General features: G+C 62.6%; 4 protein-coding genes across 7 annotated transcripts; 2 read left to right on the top strand and 2 right to left on the bottom strand.

Annotated features, from left to right (window-relative positions):
• Nucleotides 1-291: 291 nt before the first annotated feature.
• Nucleotides 292-3679, bottom strand: LOC117651214 (cuticle protein 16.5-like). The gene is made up of 3 exons (XM_034395028.1): nt 3572-3679; nt 2998-3249; nt 292-629 (listed from the first exon to the last, which is right to left on the bottom strand). Exons 1-3 carry the CDS (start codon nt 3584-3586, stop codon nt 354-356), a joined length of 543 nt encoding a protein of 180 aa, XP_034250919.1. The 5' UTR covers nt 3587-3679; the 3' UTR covers nt 292-353.
• LOC117650673 (cuticle protein 16.5-like) lies at nt 1875-2569 on the top strand. The gene is made up of 2 exons (XM_034394247.1): nt 1875-2143; nt 2229-2569. The coding sequence occupies exons 1-2, from the start codon at nt 1955-1957 to the stop codon at nt 2505-2507; spliced, it is 468 nt and encodes a 155-aa protein (XP_034250138.1). The 5' UTR covers nt 1875-1954; the 3' UTR covers nt 2508-2569.
• Nucleotides 3680-5300: 1621 nt separating the features above from the next.
• LOC117651213 (S-antigen protein-like) lies at nt 5301-5928 on the top strand. Its single transcript, XM_034395027.1, has 2 exons — nt 5301-5312; nt 5395-5928. The coding sequence occupies exons 1-2, from the start codon at nt 5301-5303 to the stop codon at nt 5926-5928; spliced, it is 546 nt and encodes a 181-aa protein (XP_034250918.1).
• Nucleotides 5929-6366: 438 nt separating this feature from the next.
• Nucleotides 6367-21030, bottom strand: LOC117650720 (progestin and adipoQ receptor family member 3). Of its 4 annotated transcripts, none has more exons than XM_034394304.1 (8): nt 20805-21030; nt 19609-19737; nt 17095-17208; nt 10846-11090; nt 10454-10763; nt 10191-10379; nt 7891-7981; nt 6367-7789 (listed from the first exon to the last, which is right to left on the bottom strand). In XM_034394304.1, exons 4-8 carry the CDS (start codon nt 11064-11066, stop codon nt 7656-7658), a joined length of 945 nt encoding a protein of 314 aa, XP_034250195.1. In that variant the 5' UTR covers nt 11067-11090; nt 17095-17208; nt 19609-19737; nt 20805-21030; the 3' UTR covers nt 6367-7655. The 4 variants fall into 4 exon arrangements, with proteins under 4 accessions (XP_034250195.1, XP_034250193.1, XP_034250192.1 ...); XM_034394302.1 differs by lacking the exon at nt 17095-17208 and adding an exon at nt 16942-17054; XM_034394301.1 differs by lacking the exons at nt 17095-17208; nt 19609-19737 and adding an exon at nt 16942-17054.
• Between the last annotated feature and the right edge of the window lie 440 nt (nt 21031-21470).

The following is a 21470-nucleotide window of genomic DNA, read 5'->3' as shown; positions in this document are numbered from 1 at the left end:
AAGCAGAGATCTACGTTTTTGTGTTTCAGGCCGACCAGCGCCAGCGCCCGACCACCATAGTCTGACCGCCGGTCTGTGCGGCGGCCTGCCTACCGGGTTAAGGGTGAGGGAGACTCCACCCCCACCCCCCACTCCCCCCTCGCCTCGTCTATTAAGATAGCAGGTGATCCGTGGTGGTCATCCAAAATGCAAAAACCCAGAGCTCTGCTTTGCAGGCTATTAGAGTCATTAAATTCGGATCGTAGCAGCCAAAGCGAACGGAGGTATTGCAAAAAACCAAAAGAGCCCTTCTTTGATGTAAATCTAGGTTTATTTCTTAATTTAAATGGCGAGTTGTTGGCGGTGAAGTTGGTCTAGCCCACGACGACCGGGGCAGAGTAAGCCACGGGGGCGGCCCTCACAACGCCACTGGAGTAGGCGACGGGGCTGGAGTAGGCGACGGGGGCGGCGACCACCGGGCTGGAGTAGGCGACGGGCCTGGCGGCGTAGGCGACGGGGCTGGAGTAGGCGACGGGGGCGGCGACCACCGGGCTGGAGTAGGCGACGGGGCCGGCGACCAGGGGGCTGGAGTACGCCACCGGGCTGATGACTCCGGCCGACGCCGCGGCCACGACGCACATGAGGACGACCTGCGAAGAGGACAGCCGTGAGAACGAGAACGCCGCCTGAGCCGTCGAAGCACAGCGACGCGCAGTCTGGAGGCAAGGCACTCACCAGCTTGTACATGTTGGGAAGTTTCTTCTCTTGCGGACAGGAGACGAAGTGCTGGGGCCTGTTTCGTGGTGCTTCTTATATTGGCGAACTTGAGGAGGAAGTTCTAGGCGCGGTTTGCTGGAGTGGGAGGCGGCCGGGCGGGCGGGCGGACGGACGGGGAAGTGAAGCCTGTGCCCGCCCACGGCATGCTGCGCGCTGCGCCTCGGCCAAGCCGTTCCAGGAGGGCACTTGTTGACTGCGATGCTCGACCCGCAAAAACTTAAGAACACACTGCTCGCCTCCTCGGTCACCCAGTTTCCCAGGCGATTTCAGGATTGCATCCCCTCCGCTTGTCTCCACCCTCCGGCTTCAAGGGGTGCCAGGAACAGCCGGCGCGAGGATCGGCCACGTCGGCGGATCACTGCTATTGTCCGAGAGGGGGCCGGCCAGGGAGGAATGCGGGTCCGCCTCGGGGTGCCTCGGGGCCGGTGCAGCGGGCGCAACGCACTGTGCAGCGCAGCACCTTCCCGCCTGGGAGGTAGGCAATGCAGCGCGGTGCAGCGCGGCGCAGTGTTGCGGTGCTGCCTACCCTGCAGTTTGCAGGCGCCCTCCTCTGTCTCCAATAATCTTACCTTCGACGTAGTTTTTTGTTCTGTTGGTTTTGGACGTTTATGGGCCGTTTTAGGGCCGATATCGGTCCTGTTAGTTCCAAATCGACGGGATGACGCGCTAGGTGCTCCTCTCCCAGTCGATAATCGGTGTTTGTTTCGCATCGCCACAACAACAAGAGCCATTTCCAGGAACGGTTAGCTTATCGCCACGCCCGTCCCGAATATGAGTCGTGGATGATTGGGGGACGTGTTCCTGGTTCGGGCTTGGCGCGGCTTGGCGTCATGTCCCGAAAGCTGAGTCGCAGTCCTGCCGCCCGGAAGGCTCCACGCCGCTCCATGCCGCTCCGCGCGAGTCCGCGCCAGTCCGCGCGCTGCCCGTCGCCCTGCCAGAGCGCTGCCGGCCCGCCGTGGCGGTGCGACGGAGACGGGCAGCCTCCGGGCGGCTCCATCTCATGATTGAACTGGCGCCCGTGCCGCACCACGCCGCGCCACGCCACGCCACGCCACACAGCCGGCCAGCCACGCCTAGCCCTGCCGCGGACTTACTTGTACTTCCTTCTCATCGAGCCCCCCACCAAGGTTCCCACCGAATAGGACAGCGCGACTGCGTTCGAGAGTCGGGCCGTCTTCCGCGCACTCCGCGCCTGGACATGCGGCCAGGACGAGGACGGCGCCAATGTTTGCCAATTCCTAACGCCACATGCGGTGCTCTGTGTTGGCGCGTGCCGGCCAGGCTGGGCCCGCCTGGGCCAGGCAGTCATATAAAAGTCACAGACCGTGGAAACAAATCATTCGTCTCCTGTCTGCAAGAGAAGAAACTTCCCAACATGTACAAGCTGGTGAGTGCCTTGCCTCCAGACTGCGCGTCGCTGTGCTTCGACGGCTCAGGCGGCGTTCTCGTTCTCACGGCTGTCCTCTTCGCAGGTCGTCCTCATGTGCGTCGTGGCCGCGGCGTCGGCCGGAGTCATCAGCCCGGTGGCGTACTCCAGCCCCCTGGTCGCCGGCCCCGTCGCCTACTCCAGCCCGGTGGTCGCCGCCGCCCCCGTCGCCTACTCCAGCCCCGTCGCCTACGCCGCCAGGCCCGTCGCCTACTCCAGCCCGGTGGTCGGCGCCCCCGTCGCCTACTCCAGCCCCGTCGCCTACTCCAGTGGCGTTGTGAGGGCCGCCCCCGTGGCTTACTCTGCCCCGGTCGTCGTGGGCTAGACCAACTTCACCACCACCAACTCGCCATTTAAATTAAAAAATAAATCTAGTTTTTTTATCAAGCCGCTCGTGTCGGTTTTTTTTTCAGACACTCTTCAAACCCAAACCGAATGTTACATCAGTTCTAGGGGAAAGAAATATCAATTAGACACCTAATTATGAAAATCTGTCATTTATTTTGTCTGATGTTTCAATGGTATAATAAATTTAGGCACCAGCACAGGAAGTCACAATCTCTGTACATTTTCGTCAAGAAACACAAAAGCACTTGGTATTTCCGACACTCCTCAAAATGGTGCCTGGGAATGGCGATCGTTTCCAGCAGACAGCGTTCTGCGAAACAAGCGCATTCTGGCGACCGCATGGGGCGTCTTTTTGTACTCGCAGGAGAGATCCTTTTGTTCGAACGAAGCTCCGGAAGGCCGCCCTGTCCTTGTCCGAGCCGTCCAGCGCGTCGGTCTTGGTCATCGTCCGTCTAGATGTAGGCGACAGGGGAGTACGGGGCGTAGGCGTAGGGGTACACGCCCGCCGCGGCCACGGCGGGGTAGCTGCTGTAGGCGCTGTAGCTGCTGTAGGCGTAGGGGCTGTAGGCGGCCGTCTTGAGCACGGGGTACGAGCTGTAGGCGTAGGGCGAGGCGTAGGGCGAGGCGTACGTCGCGGCGTAGGGTGCGGCGGCGACGTAGGGGGACACGTAAGGCGCGGGCGCGGCGGCAACCACGGCCAGCATGGCGAGGAAGGCGACCTGGTCATGAAGAAGAAACAAGTTAAACTTTTCGACTATTTTACAACAATAAAAACAACAGCTATCGCTGCTGAATGAAGAATGATCGGTAACGATAGCTGGCGGCGCGTCACTGCACGCTGACGTCACGCCAGTTCGAGGACCTCCTAGGGCTGGCCATGCCATGGCTGCCATGGGGACCACGCTGCGGCCCGCACAGAGACCGGTTTTCTCCAAGTTCAAGTCCACGTTCAAAGACGCGGGCCGAGTTTGAGGCGCGAACGGCGAGGAAGAGAGAGAGGCAGCTATTCAGGGAGGAAAACAGGCGGCCGGGCGAACTCACGATTTGGCGGATCATGTTGGCGGCGGTGCTGGGCAGGATGGGCGGCCGGGCGAGCTGGACCGGCTGCAGTGCACGGCAGTGGCGGACTGTTGTCTGTTTGGCACTGCGAGGGCCTTTTAAAGGCTGCAAGCAGCGGGCGAAGGGCCCCCCGAAGGGCCCCCGAAGGGCCGCGGAGCGGAGGGCGGAGGGCGGAGGGCGGGACGCAGGGCGGCCGGAGGTACCGTAAGGCTTTTCGAGGCGGCCTGCAGGCCCGCGCCTGCGTCGCCGGCTCCAGTGGTCAGCAACGGGAACGGCCAAAACACGGCCAAAACACGGCCGGGGCTTTGCCGACTTTGCCATTGCCGCCGGTGCACGGAGCCGCGGAGCCGCGGGCTTCAGGGTGACAAAGCCGCGCGCGTTGGAAGCTCCTCGTAGCTCCACCAGAGCGATCGCAGCAGATTTCAGGTTTTTCATGGGCCGCAGGCCGCAGGGCGCAGGACCTACGGCCGGCGCTCTTCGAATCGGAAGTCTTTTTGGCGAAGCGTGCATGGGCGATGCACTCCATGCCACCTCTCTAACGGTGACGCGCCGCGGAGCGAGCAGCGAGCGAGCACTCCATCCCGAGGACGTCAGGCCAGACCGAAACCGAAATAGCGGCCGCTGCATTATTTCCAGGAGGAGTTCGTTCACCCGCCGCGGCAGGTTCGGTCGATCCCTCCGCGGAGCCCGCGGAGCGGTGCAGCCGGAGATGCACCGCGCTGTCCAGCGGGGCCCTGGAGGGGGTAGGAGGAGAGGGGCGTCAAAACACATATAATAGTTGGGCCAGTCACGGAGCCAGGCGAGGGGGCCGCTGGACGAGGACGCGCACGCAGCAGTGCCCCGCCATTAGTGCATTCACCAAAGTTAACGGCAGCCGAAATCAGCGGGAGGTTGGCGAACCTCGCAGAGAGACAATTGTGGCAGGCCGAATCAGGCCAGGAGCGCGATGCATATTCACCATGGCGCCCGGTGCATCGCGGCGCAGCGTCTAGCGCGTGTTTGACTTAGTTTGACTCAGTCAAACACGCGCCTCAGGGCTTATTAGCAAAAGCTCGGTGCTCGGGTGGAGACCCGGGCTCCGCCAAAATCCACCGCGCTCACCTCCCCCCCCCCCTTTTCCTCCCAGGCCGAGGAAGGGATTTCTGGTGACACTGACTTCAATAACATCAAATATGTAAGCCTACACCCACAATGTAAATCTAAATCTAAGACGAAGGCCTCGTGACTCTGGCTTGGAGTGGCGCTGAAAGAATACATTTTTCAATAGGGCCCTCTCCTGGTCGCTGGTATTCCACTCAGAAGTCCCGGAATTCCGCCAGCTAACGAACAGAATGAACAGATCCCAATCCCAAATCGTTTTCTAAGGACCAAGTCCATCGCCCGACTGCGTCTGAGACGGGGAATCCCCGGACCCGCGTGGAGTGCAAGGACCCCACGCCTCGAGGCTGGGAGGCCCTTGCACCGCCTTGCACGTGCAGGGCCCTTCGGCCAGTGCCCTTGGAAGCTGGAGTTGCCCTTGAAGGTGCGCGGAGCAGCGCGGAGCAGCGCGGAGCCCTTCCCGTCCTAGACCCCCACCAAGGGCCTGGAGGCATCCTGGAGGCGTCCTGGAGGCCCCCACCTCTCTGCTTGTCTATAAATAATAGCCCGAATTCAAAACACTCGGCATACTCACATCGCCACCACTCCAGCTGCGAGCGTCCTCCGCGTCAAGATGCATCCTTTGGTGAGCAGCCCGGCGACCAGAGTGGCGTCCACGTTACCGCGACGTCGAGCCTAACGGCGACCTTCTTGTCCCCCATCGCCAGGCCGTTGCAGTCGTCCTGGCGCTGGCCGCTGCCTCCGCCCGCGCCGCCGGCGTGGTCCCCGTGGGCTTCGCCGCCCCCGTGCCCGTCATCGCCCGCCCCGGCTCCGGCTACACCGGCCCTGCAGGCCCAGCAGGCCCTGCAGGGGGCTACGGCGGCACCGTCGGCTACGGAGGCCCCGTTGGGTACGGCGGCCCCCAGGGATATGGCGGTCCTCAGGGGTACGGCGGCCCTCCAGGATACGGAGGCCCGTCAGGGTTCGGCGGCCCCTCAGGGTTCGGTGGGCAGCCGGGGTATGGCGGTCCCTCAGGCTTCGGCGGCCCTGGCGGTAGCTTTGGAGCCCAGGGTTTCGGCGGCCCGGGTTACGGCGGCCCGGGCTACGGCGGCCCGGGCTACGGCGGTGGCTACGCGCCCGCTGGCTACGGCGGCTACCAGCAGCAGCAGCACGGCGGAGCAGTCGTCCCCGTGGGCGTGGCGGCGCCGATCCCCGTCGCCGCAGTCAACGGGCCGTACTCGCCGTACTCAGGTACTCGATGACGACCTTCGCGGTGTCGCGGACTTCGCCGACCTTCCGTGCGCGGCGTGCCTCCCTGCGCCGCAGCGGCAAACTGACTTTGTTAAGAGCAGTGCGAGCCCCTTGTCATTTTGGTGCCGCAGACTCAGGGTTTGTGGCGGTCCCCGCGGTCCTCGCGGCCCCCGTGACCGCCGTGGTGGCTCACCACCACACGCACACAGAGGCACACAGGCACCTCGCCCCCTCGGCCCCTGCGTTCTACCAGTAGCCGCAGACTCAGCAGTCTGCCGCGACGTGACCGTTCCTGTGTCTAGGGCTTGCGTTCTCCATCGTGTTGTGACGTTCCAATTCATTTTGATCTCATGCGGTTGTTATTCTCAACTACGCCGCTTGACTACTTTGTGCCATATCTACTGTGTTACTATTGCTAGGGAACAGTTTGACAAAGAACGACATTAAAATGTATGAAAACACTTATGAGTTTTATTTTTTTTGTAATTAACATGCACAAGGAAAACCACCAGTTCTACCTTGTCATAAGTAATAACATGTATGAGATAACGTAGCACGAGAGTGCATCAAACAACCACAAATAATTTAATTAATCAACACTAACTACAATCACCTAGACATCTATTTAGAGAGCTGGAGAGTTTGGCTTAAGACTTAAACATTGAGAAACTAACTAATGTTTCGCAACATACTTTAGCACACTGGAAATTATCCTAAAATGCACAGTGGGTCATGGGCCATCCTACAGTTATGGCACTGTAACAAACTACGAACGTTAAAGAGTAAAGATCAAAAATTCGCCGCATTTAAACAGTCATTCTGTCCGCCGGTCTCACGGCTCGCAGTTTCAACTTGACAACATATGACGCAACGAGAGGCACCCACTGGGCAACGCAGCTACTTCGTTTATTGCTATGAATACACGGTCATTCTGTCCGCCGTCTCACGGCTCGCAGTTTCAACTTGACAACATATGGGGCAACGAGAAGCAGCCACTGGAAAACGCAGCTACTTCGTTTATTTCTAGGGATACACGGGTCAAGTAGCGAGAAGGAACCAAAATGTTGGTAACTACAGCAGGGCAAAGGAATGGGGCATTTGCCCGACAGTTGAGCAAAATCACAGGGGTGCTGGCAAGTCTTCTGAGATGAACGAGGTTCACTCGTCGACGCTAACACTAACACAGATAAATCACACCCAAGAAACATGCATATTCTTCGACAGAGTAGAGACAACATTAACAATGACAAGAATTAATTCATAATCGCAGCAAATCTTCCTTTGCCATCAAGGACTAGCGTTCGCGCAATGTAGTTCGCGCCTTCGAAATCTCATTAACAAACGCGCGCGCACACTCACACACACGCACCGATACGCACGCACAATCAAACACATGCAAACACACACGCGCACGCGCGCACATCACAAAAAATGATCAAATACATTACGAGACTAAATAGGTAGCTTCAAAGAGCGGCCGCGCTTCGTGGTGATGTTGCAGTGGCGCATGCTGCCGCCCAAGACACAAGGGCTGCGCGCTGCGCTCCCTCGACGGACTGCCCGCGGCACTCGTGTCCTCGGCGTGGACGCCAGCGTGGACGCCAGCGTGGACGCCGAGAGAACACTCTGCGTCGGCTCGCAGCTCAAGGAGGAGGAGAGAGAACGTCTTCGGCTGTGCCTGCTGGCCTGCTGGTCTGCTGGCAGTGGCCCCGCCTGGGGGGTAGGTGACCCATCCGGCTCAGCCGTTGTAGCCGCAGCCGTGGTTCATGCGGTACTCGACGTACTGGATGCCGGTGTTGTGCCAGTAGTACAGGGCCAGAACGACGAGCAGGTGCCACCACTGGTGCGAGTGGCCGAGGTAGTCCACGCTGCCTGCAACAGCGACCAGGGCAAAACCGTCAAAACCGAGAACAGCGAAACAGGCTGTGCTTTCCCAGCCTCCAGCTACAAACTGCCGCAAACTGCACACTCACCGTTGAGAAGCCTCTCGGGGAACTTAGTGACGTAGATGAGGAAAGCCACGCCGCTGATGGCGTACATGCCCATGACCCGGGGCAGGAGGAGCTGCAACAACAAACATGTCGGCGTCAGGCAGTGGGCAGTGGGCGAGGGCGCGGTGGCTGGCGCGGTGGCGCCGTCCGGGTAGGCAGCCCAACGCACACAGAAGGCCAGCCGCCAGCCTGCGGCGGGGAGAGAAGCGGGGAGGGACGCGGGGAGAGACGCGGGGAGAGACGCGGGGAGCGGGGCGCGGGGAGGGACGCGGGGAGAGACGCGGGGAGGGACGGGGGGGAGACGCGGGGAGGGACGCGGGGAGAGACGCGGGGAGGGACGCGGGGAGGGACGCGGGGAGGGACGCGGGGAGAGACGCGGGGAGGGACGCGGGGAGAGACGCGGGGAGAGACGCGGGGAGGGACGCGGGGAGAGACGCGGGGAGGGACGCGGGGAGGGACGCGGGGAGGGACGCGGGGAGAGACGCGGGGAGGGACGCGGGGAGGGACGCGGGGAGAGACGCGGGGAGAGACGCGGGGAGGGACGCGGGGAGAGACGCGGGAGGGACGCGGGGAGGGACGCGGGGAGGGACGCGGGGAGGGACGCGGGGAGGGAAACGGGGAGGGACGCGGGGAGGGAAACGGGGAGGGACGCGGGGAGGGACGCGGGGAGGGACGCGGGGAGGGACGCGGGGAGGGACGCGGGGAGCGGGGCGCGTGGAGGCTGCAGCATAGACGGCGGTGAAGACACAGAACCGGTCCAGTTTCTGGTTTCAGCATCCCGTTGCAAAACTTAAACACGTGAGGCCACTTATTTGGTCAAAAGCAAACTTACGAGGAAGCAGGACGGCGCCACGGTCAGCCGAAAAGGAAGAGCGAGCGGCAATGTAGCCGAACACAGCCCAGGCCGGCCGGCCCGTGCATGCGGCCGTGCCTCACCTTGCATTGTACGCGCTGCCTCTACCGCACTGCAGTTCCGAAGTGGTACACTGCTAAGCGCCCCGGAAGTTGGCAATAAAACTATTAAAAGTGGCGCTCCTCACGCGATGCGTCTCTCTGCCCGGTAGCGGCAGAACGAGACAGGGACAGGGGAACGCGATTTCCGCTCACCTCGTCACCGTATCGCGGACGGCGTGTGGCGCATTTAGACCTCATAAGATTTTCATGGCAAATTGCCCCGTCTTTGCCGTCCCCCGAGTGACCTCTCCGGCCCCGCTGGCCGGCGGGCGGGTCGCGTTTTCTGTTGGGGCTGCCCGCTGTCCTGATGCCCTGCTGGGTCAGTCTTCAATACGTTATGAGCGACCTAGTTCGCGGTGCAGGCCCCAGGACGTCCGGTACCACACACATTTACAATGCTGACGCTCACTGAGAATCCAAACGCTATGAGTATAGCGTCAATTGGTGCAATACAAAAGCATTGCACATGAAGTGCAATGCCTCCAAATTCCCATGCATTAGCATAGGGCATTTTCGGGAAGCATTGCACCAAAGGTGCAATATGGCTGTGGCATTGCACGTATGGTGCGATATCACAGCGCATTGCACCATACGTGCTATACTCATAGCGTTTGGAATCTCAGTGCTCCGAAGGGTTCGTGAAAGCCGCTTCGCTGTCGCAGAGATAGCACTATTCGAGGAGAAAGGAGTGGTTGCACGCAAGCAGCTAAAATCGATATTGAAATGATGTGTCATTTCTATGTTGGAGGGGGACTTTGAACAGTTTGAGATTCATTTTCATATAGGTTGGTTTCGCAACGACCAACTTGCAGAAAACGGACGGAGTGGTACACAGTGCCGTTAGACGCGACGCGGTTCCAGGACGCCCCCTGAGGTGACAAGGCAATGTCGATGACGAGGCGGACTTTCTCCAGGAGGCTCCTGGAGGCCCCTGGAGGCCCCTGGAGCCCAAAGTCCGCGACATCCCCGCCGCAGTCCCGCCGCGGGCACTGCAGGACGAAAGGGAGAGTCCGGCCGGGCCGCGGCGAAGAAAGGCAAGCGGGCGGCAAGCGGGCGGCAAGCACGCTGCAGGCAGCAGGTGTCGCGGCGGGCCGGCCGGCGCCTTTCCCCGACAAGGCTTTGTCACCCTGGACTCGGCCTGGACGCGGCCTGGACGCGGCCATTGTGCCCCAGCGCCGCCAGGCTAGGCCGGGCCGGGCCAGGCTGGGCGGCCCGAATCGCTCGGACGCAGCCACAGCCAGCACGGTGACCAGCACGGTGACCAGCATGACGCCGAGACAAGGAAAACGAGGGGGCGGTTGTCTGCCCTGTCGCGCGGCGAGCCTCACCTGCACCATGGGGTTGTCCAGCCCGCCCATGACGACGGTCCAGTGGAAGGTGGGCACCACACCGTAGGCCGCCCATCCCACGAACGTGAACAGCTTCATGTTGGCCGAGGCGCCGACCCGGGGCACGTGGAGCGACATGGCCAGCCCGAAGATGAGCCCCACTGTGGTCAAGTAGAACGTCTGCCAGGCCTGGTGGAGTGAATTGCGTGTTAGAATCGGGTCAGAAAAGTAGCAGTGCTTTCACAGCGCGGCGCAGGCCTCACCTTGTGGCACCAGAAGGCGTAGTAGATGCCCGACATGTAGATGGCCAGCAGGCTGAGGGAGATGCCGAACAGGTCGTAGGTGAGGAAACAGTCGTACACCTTCTCGGATCTGCACGAGAAGGTGTGGTATAGCGATGACAAGATCATGCAGGCCTGGAAGCAGATGAGGAGCCCGCCGACGATGGCCTTGTCCACGGTGGAGGCGTGGAAGTTGAGCAAGAGCAGGTCGTACAGGGTGAGCCCCAGGAACAGCATCCATCCAAAGATGTGGCTCCAGATGTTGATGGTCTCGTTGGTCCACCAGAAGACACTGGAGGCAGGGGAAAGAGGAGGCACTGGTGAGCGCTAGGGTTCGCTGCCGGTGCTTTGGCTCCCGTCGCCTCGCCACTTACCTCTCGATGCACATCTTGGTGGACAGGTAGCCCCGGTAGCCGGACAGTATGAACGGGTTGAACTGCAGGTAGGGCGGGGCCTCGTTGTAGGTGAGCAGCAGCGGGCGCCCCTTGCCGTCGCAGAACGGGCCGCACCGCGCGGCCTTGGCGGGGCTGGACATCGCCGAGCTCGCCAGGGAAGACCCGCCGTCGGCATCCTTGCTGTTGCCGTTGCAGTCCATGAGCCTCTCGATGCTGTCATCCTCCTGGTGACAGAAAACCACCCGGTGTGAATACCAGCGGACAAACCCGTCAGAGCGGCCACTGCAGTGCACTCAGAAATCAGTACGCCGAAGTGCAAGTCTTCCGAGGCGCGCTCCAGCTGCTGGTGCGCTAGTAGAGTCACAGCTCTGACCGACCAAGTGGCACTCGAACGCCATGTCGGCGGCGGCACGGCGACGGCGGGCCAGCGCGGTGCGGAGCGTTGCGGAGCAGCTCGGCGACGGTGAGCGACTGCAAGAGCGCGCGCGCAACGCCCCAGGCACGCCCTCCGAGCAGCCCCAAAACTGCTGATTCGAATATCTGTCCAACGCGGCATCGCCGCCACGCCACGCGGGCGTGCGTGCAGTGAACCGCAAGTCAAACAGACCTTGTGACGCTCCGTCGCGCGACGCAACCTGTGCCCGTGCCTGCCATGCCTGCCTGTTGCACCGCCTGGCCGTGCTGCGAACGCCGCGCGGAGGGAGAGGAGGGAGTGCGTGCGGAGAGGGGGGGGGGGGGGCGATCAAACTCGTTGCTTTCGCACCTCGCCAACTCCATCCCATGCGCCGCGTTTCTTGCCGTGTCATACCCCAGCCATGCTGCCGCTGCCGCCGCTGGGTTGAGCCCGGGCTGAGCCGAGGCTTTGCACTCGCCTCGTCTCGTGTGCCGTGCACTTACTCGCCCGAGCTCGCCCCTTGTGCGGGCTCCTCCAGCACATCGCGGCTCTCCCGCCGGCGACACCCCTGGAGGGCGCTCTCGGCTCGCGAGGCCCGGTGCGTCACTGCCGGGCCCCGCGTGGCCCCGCGCCACGGTCCATTCGCGACAGCGATGGGATTGGAAGCCAAAAGTTGTTTTCCGTGGCGGCGACGCGGACACGGTCCGATTCTTCGGGCTCGTTTATCGCGCTTTTTGCTTATTTCCCGGCAATTTCCGCTCATCCCGGCCACCTCGCGGGCCGTCATCGCATCGGCCCGATGTCCCTCCCTCGGCTCGCCCTTCCCCTCGCCCCGCCCCGAGGCCATGCAGCGCTCGCTTCCGCCCGCTTCCGCCCCCCGGGCCCCCGGGCCGGCCGGCGCCACGCCGCTCCTATTCTTAACTGCGACCCTGCACCCACTGACCATGCACCGCGCCGCCCGCCACGCCACGCTGGCTGCGCGCTGCGCGCCCTTCACGTGGGGGCCAAGGCCGAGCCAAGGCCCGAGCCAAGGCCCGAGCCAAGGCCGCGGCGCCACGGCCAGGCTGGAGCTCACCGCAAGGGGAGGGGGACACATGTCTCGGAATCCGAGGTCCTCAAACAGCAACCTAATGGATTGCCCTCGAAACGGGAAATACGTCGGTGACGTCGGCAATATGTTTGATTCGAGTCCTGGTGGAGGCTGTACAGCTGAAAAAGTAACACTCGTTCGACGGAAAGTCTTCTAGCACACTGCGCGGGATGGCCTGTGCCGCCGGTCCGGGTGGGGCCCGACCGAGGGCCCGACTCAATCACACCGGGCTGAGTGGCTGTGCGGTATTTTGCCGGTCCGACGGGTGCGACCCGGACACCCTCAAGGGGGCCACCTAGAGGCCACCGCCTCGTACTGACCCCGTTTGGGTGCGGGCTGCTGGCCCGGCCGGGCCTGGCGCCTCGCTGCGGTCGGTCCCCAGCGCGGCCAGCGAGAAGGAGAAACGGAAGGACATCGTCATCCACTGAGGGGTCGCTCTACGCAGGTTCGGTCCCATCCAGTGCCGTCTGTGCAGCCCGTCCAGCCGCGCTCTGCCAGCGCATCGATCCGGCAGCCAATCAGAGACGAGTGTTTTGATGTCAAAGGAAGAGAGGTGGGAGCGGTAGTGTAGTGCACTCTGAACACGCGAGTCGTCCCGTGTCCATCCGTGCGGACCGCCTGCCCGTCCGCCCGTCCGCATGAGCAGCCGAACGCCAAACGCCGTACCGCTCCAGGCCCGCGCGCGCGGCACTGGCAAACGTTCGTGGAACTCAAACGGGCGCTGTGCGTAATGAAATGGTGGCACACGCACTGGACGCCTCGCACCGTTCGCAAACAGTCCTCGAATCTCCAGTTTCCAGCGGCTGCAGTCGGCTGCAGCCCAGCCGCCCTCTGCACCTGCTGCGGCCCCAGCCAGGCCCCCCAGGCCGTCCAGGCCGTCCAGACCGTCCAGGCCCTCCAGGCTGACCCAGTCCGTGGCGAGTCGCCCTGGTCGCGCCTGGCCGCCAGAGCCACTTCAACAGGCTGCCGACGACAATACGCCCCGCGCGGTGCGTGCGTGTGTGCGCCGAGAAACCGCACGGCCGCATCCCGCAGCGCCCCGCCGCCCCGCCCGCTGACCTACTTCCCGCCAAGGGTCCCGGCGGCGCGTCCCCCTCGGCGTCCCTGGTAGGTACCGTGGTGTCCAGCGGCCGGGGCGCTGCCCGCGCCAGCCATCGAGCCTCGGAAGGCTTATGAAGGAGGCGCTGGTTGTGTGCAAGCCACCGTGGTGGCGGGGCCGGCGGGGACACGGCGGGAACGGGGGGGGGGGGGGGGGGTGCACTCCGCAGCGCCTCGGCTCGGCAGCTCGGCACCGAATGAATGGCGGGGCGCGAATGGCATCGGCATGCCCCAGCGCCCCCAAGGTGAGGCTCGACGCGGCGGGCGTGGCGGTCGCATCTGATTAGTTGACAATGCACGTGCCAGTCAAGGTTTAGTTCCCAGTGGGGCGGCGACGCTTTCTCCCGCCAGTGTAGGGCCTAGAGCCCGCCACTGCCGTGCCCCCAGTCCAAGGGCAAGGCGCCGCGAGGCACCGCAACCTGAACGACGCGCACCTTCGAGGCCCGCGACACTGGCAGCGAGCCCGCGCCCCGCGGCACACAAATGCAATGTATAATTACACTAGGGTAACAGGCCGTTGTGTCGCCTCGATCTGAATGCGTCGCCGCGCCGCACCTCGCCGTGCCGCGCCGTGCCGTGCCGCGCCGTGCCGCGCCGTGCCGCGCTGCACCGTGTCCACTAATTGGCCGAGGTAGCGGCGCGGTCGACGGCGCGGTGGACGGCGAGCGTTGTTTAATTATTGCGGCCGTGCCGCGTCACTGTCGCTTGAAGCTCTCGTTCTCCGTCCGCCCACTCTGCTATTCCGAGGCGCATCGCACTGGTTATCGAGCGGGTCCAGCGCCGTGCAGCGCCGTGCAGCGTCGTGCAGCGCCGTGCAGCGCCGTGCAGCGCCGTGCAGCGCCGTCCAGCGCCGTCCAGCGCCGTGCAGCACCGTGCAGCGTCGTGCAGCGCCGTGCAGCGCAGCTGGCCGGAAGGTCAGGTGCAACGAGCGCGACCTTGCAACGCACGGCAACGCACGGCCGGCCTGTCGCCCGGGGGCAGACACCACACCAACGCATGAGGCACGGGGTGGCGCGGGGTGGCGCGGGGTCAGCCAGGGGGAGGGGGAGGGGGCCACGAGGCACGGCGTCGTCTTTCTCGCACTGAGAGGAGTTGCAGTGCTAACAGGGACGGAGGCAGCGACGACACACAAAGAGGGATGTCTGTGGCAGTCGGACGGGCCGTCTTAGATTTCGACCTTAGCCTCAGAGCACGGGCGACCGTGGTCAACACGAAGTTGCCACCGGCGCAGTGTCAACACAGGACTGCGCCGTGTACGTAGCTTTGAGGCGACTCCGGACCTCCGGACCGCCAGGGAACTCCTTTGAAGAGTCCTGCGCCTTTACTTTGGCGCTACCGGCTGCCGCACTGCCGTTGATTAGCAGTGGCCGCCCCGCCGAGATTTCCGCGTACCCGCAGCGGTTTGCCCAACCCCGGTTGGCACATATCGGCCCTCGCACCGCTCCGCACCACGCCCCGCCACGCCCCGCCACGCCCCGCCACGCCACGCACGCCACACGCGCCACGGCACGCCCCGCCACGCCCCGCCACGCCACGCACGCCACGCACGCCACGGCACAAACGCCACGCCACACACGCCGCGCCACGCCACGCCACAGCCCGGCGGGCTACAGCTGTAGGCCGATGTTGGCGCGACGCTGGATGAGTATCGAGGAATTATGTCAGGATGGAAGGGAAGAGGCGGGGAGGGAGGGGGGCAGTGGAAGGGGGAGGGGTGCAAACCAGTTTAACCACGTGACGGCCCGCGATTCGTACCGCGGAAAAGAGGAACATGAGCGGTGTTGGTCACATGGTGAGGTCAGTGAGCCGCCCCGCGCGCCCCGCGCGCCCCGCCGGCCACGGCGACGGGTGTTGCCCAAGGGCCGGCGGCGGGGCGTGGCCGGCGTGCCCGGCGTGGAGAAGCAGGACACCCGCACTCGGCTCGGACCGAGGCTCGGACGGACATGCCGTGCAGGCAACTGGAGCCACTGCCATCCTGCATTGCCATTGGCGCACTGACTGGGCTAGTCGGTCGCACGGCGCGCTCCAGCTTCGCCCAAACAACCAAACAAATGGCGATTTGAGCAGCAAGAGCGGAACCAGTTCACGATGACGCCTATCTTCGCCTCGCTTCGCACCGCCGCGGAATCCTCCGCACAAAATGATCTACGGCGGCGCGGCGGAAAGGCCCGCCCCACTCCAATCCGAGCTAGGCGGGTTGTTGTTCCCACCGCGGTCAACTTGGCGGGTTCAGGATCCCACGGAACGGAAAGCACTTTTATAGCTGTAACGTTGTCACTACACTGCCTCCCCGCCACCTCCTTTTGAGGAAAGCCTAAGCCTAGAGCCTTTCCCCACGAAATAGGTAATTTCCGTTTCACCATTACGAACGCCTGCATCGCATCATCCCCTTGTTCTACTTCCCCCTTCTCAATCTGATCCACAGAGTTCCTCTCCTTGTCTTTGTCGCGAGCACCGTGTGATTGGGCGGCCGGAATCGTGTTACCGCCGTCTAGACTTTTCTCTTCCCGACCGGGATGCAGCACGCAGCTGGAGCTTCGGCCTCGGTCGGCATCATCGATTCATCCGGCCACTTTCGGCAGCCTCATCCCGGCCCCGGAGCACAGCGCGCCTCCTTCGACGCGCGAAGCAGCCGACAATAATTATCGCTAGCAAAACTCGACCTCCTCCCCTCCCCCACCCTTTCCTTCTTGCCGGCGAGGTCTGCTTAGCCGTCTGCAAGCGACACCCGCTTCAACTCTCGTTTCGACTTGGGAGACACTTCCCTGTTCCTCCTTTTTTTCTCGCTCTCGGCCGGTCTGGACGGCGCGACGCCGGCGCGGCGTTCAATTATCAAGCAACGCGGCGCGGGGACGAGGGGTGGGGGGAAGGGTCACCGAAAAAGAGGAACTTTCGGGGAATCGGCGGAATCACTGAGGATGGTCATGAGCGGGTCAGGCGACCGCCGCGTGACCCTCGCGAGGGTGGCTCGCGGCGAAGCGTTATCAGCCCATCGGACTGCTGCACGTGCACGGCGCCGCCCGGGCCGCCCCGCCCCGCCCCACCCCGCCCCGCCCCGCCCGGCCCCGCCCCGCCCCGCCCCGCCCCGCCCCACGCGACGCGACGCGACCGCCGGACACGAGCACCGGCAGGCAAGGCAGCAGCGCGGCAGACTCTCCGCGGCACCGCGCGCGGAAAACAGCGGAATAGAAAAACAGGCGGCAAGGCGAGGCGAGGCGAGGCAAGGTCGCCGCGCCGCGCGTATTCGAGCAGGAACCGCGACGCGTCGCGCCGCGCCTTGTTTCCTGGACGAGGACCGAACAACAAGCGAGTCGTCGTCGTTTTCGCGCGCCTCGCGCGCCGGTTCAAATACCGGCCGTGTTGTGGACGTATTTTCTTCCCATTCGCCTTTCGCCGCCGCAACGGGCAGCCGCTCGCGCCCCACCAGTGGCCGCCAGTGGCGTTGCCGCGGCGTGTGTGGCCCGCGGCTAGCGGCTCGCGGTGCGCTCCCTACCTGGTTGGCCGGCGGCGCTCTCTTGACCCCATCCGCCCCATCCGCCCCGTCCGCCGGCAGCGGCTTGTCGGCCGGCTTGGCCCCCGTCGTTCCCAGAGTCAGCTTCATCTCGTCTGCAACAGACAACCCGTTCAAATATTGCGCAGTACTTACCCCAGAGCACACGTTGCCGCAGCAGGGTGTCCGCCACCACCAGCGCCACCGCCGCCGCCATCACCGCATCCAACACCGCCACCACCATCACCCGGCACCTTCCACCGCCCCACCCTGAAAAATGGCTTCTAGAGAGTCAAGATTCTTTTAGAAAGAAAAGAAAGTATCCAATTTATGTACAGTCGGTCCACTAAGGGGACTCCACAAATCTTGTGATGTGGAGGTGAGAATATTGGAAGCCATAAATGACAAAATATATACCAAATTTAGGCTGTGGCTGAGCTCTGGCAGCACTTCGAACCGTGGCGCGCAGCACCACCGCCCCCGCATGCATTTCTGAAAGAGCTGTCATTTTGCTTCCGGAACTATTCCGCTCACTTTCCCGCCAGACGAAAATCCTCGTCTGTTTCCTCGATGAAATGGTTCGTTTTGCAGGGTGTGGCCGCGTGGCGCCGCGTGGCGTCGCGCAGCGAACGGCTTATTGATGAACCGGCTACGCGAGGCTACGCGAGGCTACGCGAGGCTACGCGAGGCTACGCGAGGCTACGCGAGGCTACGGCCGAGCTGCAGCGAGTCGAAACAATAGGTCAAGCACGCAGAGCACCGGGACACATAATAGAGGGGATCAATGATGGACTTGATAATAGAGACGCGTCTTCCCTCCACAGGCCGGGCGGCCAGGCCACGGGCCAGGCACGCCTCTAGGCACGCAGGCAGCCAGGCAAGCGATCCCAAAACCCAACACCAAGCAGAGCAGCCGCGCCTGCCACAGGGAAGCAACTTGTGAATTTACTAAACGCGCGACCTTCAATTCTCCGCGATTCGGATGATTTCAATTGTAGGTCAACCGCCGTTTATTCGAGTTATTTCACATTATGCTTTGACGAAAGTTGTTTCCCCCTTGCTGAGCGCATGGTCTTTTTTCCGCCACCACGCGCGTCGCGCGGGCCATGCAAATCGGGCGGAGGAACCCAATACCGTCATCGTACATCATCGAAGCGGGCCGCGCCGGGCCGTGTGGGGGCATGCCTTGGGACATGCCGCCGGCAACGTGACTTCGGCGAGCTTCAGCGTTTTAGCCACATTCCCCGCGACCACAGCGGCGACAAAACACAGGCAGCGCGGCGGCGACGCCGACGGACTACACGGTGACGTGACAACAAGCTGGAGGAGACACGTCAGACGCTGGTCGATGCAGCCTGATTAACAAACCAACGCGGGGTGCGGGGCGGCGGCGGTCAAGGCAGCCAAGAGCGAGAGCTCGAAGAGAGTTCGACAGACACACCTACGAAAAACGTTGTCACAAGCGTCTCTTGTTGTGAGTCATGTGAGCGAAAGTCTCCATTGGTGACTGAACACAAGTTGTTTCCAGCGGAGTAAGATCTGTATGGAGAAACCAGTAAGAAACTCTGCACGCGTGTGCACAGCCACTGTCTCTGTTAACGCCGCAAGGCGCTAAACTTCGTCAATACGAGAAGCAGACCCCCCCCCCCTTTTCCAGTTCCCTGCCTCTGAAAGGCACGTGGCACTGCGCTCACGGCGTTGTTTGGAAACGTCCCAAATTTCTCTGTCCGCGCGTCAACATTTGTGTGGCGCCCCGAGGGAGCATCGGAATCATGTGTGCCCTGGCCGCCCTGGCGTCTGGCCGCGTGGCCGCGTGGCCGCGTCTGGCTGCCCTGACCCGACCAGTCCCGACCCAAACAGTCCGCCCAGAGAAAAACGCGGCACTGCCCCAAACAGAGGCTCCTCCGCCGCTGTCTCCAGCCTGTCAGGTGATTGGCCCCGATTCTCGCCTGTCTTCAATGATTCGTCCACCGTCGCCGTTAATTTTTGCGAACCTCAGAGGACGTGTCAAGCTGCCCCAACCCCGGCCTCGGCCCCGGAGCCCTCTGACCCCCGTCAGTGATACAGCCTGATAGGCAGATTCTTGCAGGCGATGCAGCTAAAACGCCTAGCAGGCAGAGATAGGCATCCCGCGCGACGCGCCTGCATATCGTGGGCCATGGTTGCATCGCATGATGATTGGAACTTGAACTTGAGAGGCTGCACTACGTAGTGTCGGGGCGCCACTGCCGTGTGTTCAGCAAAACGCGATAACGCGACCCCCCCCCCCTCCCACACACACACGCTGTCGTGCCCCCGCCACCGTGCTGTCTCCAGGCGTCATGGAGTCGTGGAGCTGGAGCTGCGGAATGAAGCACGCAAACAACGAAGCAAGCGAGAAGCAAGCGGGCCAACGGACTGCCAAACATCAGCCTCTGCCCCGCCGGAGGAAAGGATGGGCGGGGCCGTCTCCGTCACCAGGCGGCCCCGCGGCGCGCGTCAGTGGATGACGTCTGACTGCCCGCCGCGCGTGGGTGCCGTGCCGTGCCGTGCCGTGCCGTGCCAGGGGCGTGCGCCATGGGTGTACGCACCGGGCGCCGACAAGCCAACAAGCGCGGCTACCAAGCAATGACCCTCGGCGTGGACGCTCGCTCGCTCGGACAGCAGGTGCCCCGTCTCGTCTCGTCTTACCGGCCGGCTGTCTAGCCTGTCTAGGCTGTCTCGGGGCAACAGAGAGTGGCGCAGCGTCCCGCTGCGTGGACGGCAAGGGCCAGCTGCTGGAGGGAACGCGTCCCGATGGGCGCGGTGGCGACTAGGAACCTGCAAAGGACGCAACAGGTACAAACGCAACAGTTAGGGAGGGGCCATGGCCCTGTGCCCAGGCCCAGGGCCATGAGCGGCTGAGGGTGGGCAGCGTGCGCCGCCCTGCACACTGCTAAGCCGTGCCACGCTGTGTGACGGTCTGCCTTCCTGGAAGAAGCACGCGAGACGTGCCCCACCCCCTTCCCACGGCCTAGACATCTTCCCAACTTTTCAACAACTTAGACCAACTTCTTCGTGTCGAGTGCCATTTTCGACCCTCCAGGAGAAGTCATACGGTTTTCGGACGAGGCCTCCTGCAGGATCATCTAGTATTTGCGTCCGCAGTTATGAAAACTTCTGAAAGCTTCCGCGATCTCCCCTCCCCCTTCCACTCTGCACGCATTTAGACAGTCATAGCCGTTTCTAAGAACCGCAAATTAACAATAAATTCGCAGCTTGTCTTTTGTTTCCTTCTTTTGCTTTTAAAAAACAAATTATAATGAGACATTTATTGTTTTTATCTTTAGTTCTACAGGGTAAAAAATACTCGCACAGTTGTCGTTTTAATGACGGCACCTTTTAATGATCTGCACTTATTATGACTGTTGCTGCGTAGCGCGAGTATCACTTGGTTCGAGTGAAATCTTTAGCCAAACGCAATGCTCAAAAGAGACACTGGCCGGAGGAGACACTGCTGAGAAATAATTGTTGCAGCGGTTCGCACAAACGGTCTCACTCGTTTGATCGATTGCCTTTATATATTATACAAAAGGATGTGCTGTCCTGTCCGTGCCCCAGTCTGGGTCGAGGAAAGAGGGGGAAATCGACAGTGGTAGGCCGAACATGCCATTCCCTAATTATGGATATAAAGACTGTTTCTCTAATGAGCCTAATTAATTTAAAGACATTTCGGCCGGAACAAGAGCTTCTTGCTGGAGTAGTGGCCCCTCTTCGCAACATGCGCGCCAGCTTTCAGGACCCACTCTCGGAAACACACACAAGATCGCGCACACCACACAACACGCACTGCCCTGCACAAGGAAGGCCGCTTGAACAGTCCTCCGCTGTCCGCCGCCAATACTCACGGACGTCAACTTCGACGTGCACCACTGTCATAGTCCTTGCAGCCTGCCCGACGTAACGCTAGCCTTCACTGGGCACTGCTGCTGCTGCGGTGGTCCGGTTCTCGTCGTCGAGAAGCACTGCCCGTCCGTCAACGCGAACTCGCGGCGAGCGCACGCGATTTTGACGCGGCGTGGCGTGGCGCGGCGGGGCTCGGTCGGTGCCGACACGTCCGAATCCTCGCCAGGTCGCCGACGGACTGGCTCGTGCGCGTCTTGCTGCTGGCTGGGGCTGGCGGGAGCCGCAGCGGGACGCGGGCCGGGGGCTGCAGGCGGAGGGCAGGGGCCGGCGGGGTCCCCGGGGTCCCCGCCGTCCCACCGTCCCGCACCGCTCCAAGCAGTGCCCCCCCACCTCACCCCCCTCGAGCGCGGCGAGCCCCCGCCAGCGGCCCAACCCGGCGGTGCCCGGGCGCTGCAACCTGTCGCGTGGGAGCTGTCGAGTGCTGGCCCGTCCGCACGCGGGTCACCGGAGCGGGTCAGAGTGCTCCAGACGACCCCAAAAACGAAGAACCAGGCGTTATTGTTTGGCATGCCTCCTCGACTACTTGCGACGAAACGTGTCAATCTGGCCTTATCATAAGGCTCTTATGATCTGCAAGGATGCGCCGTGGCCAGTGACAAAAACCATCT

Source organism: Thrips palmi, unplaced genomic scaffold, assembly GCF_012932325.1.
Source record: "Thrips palmi isolate BJ-2018 unplaced genomic scaffold, TpBJ-2018v1 HiC_scaffold_5, whole genome shotgun sequence".
Classification (NCBI taxonomy): domain Eukaryota; kingdom Metazoa; phylum Arthropoda; class Insecta; order Thysanoptera; family Thripidae; genus Thrips; species Thrips palmi.
Note: the sequence above shows the minus strand (reverse complement) of the source record. Positions and strands in the feature narration are given on the sequence as shown.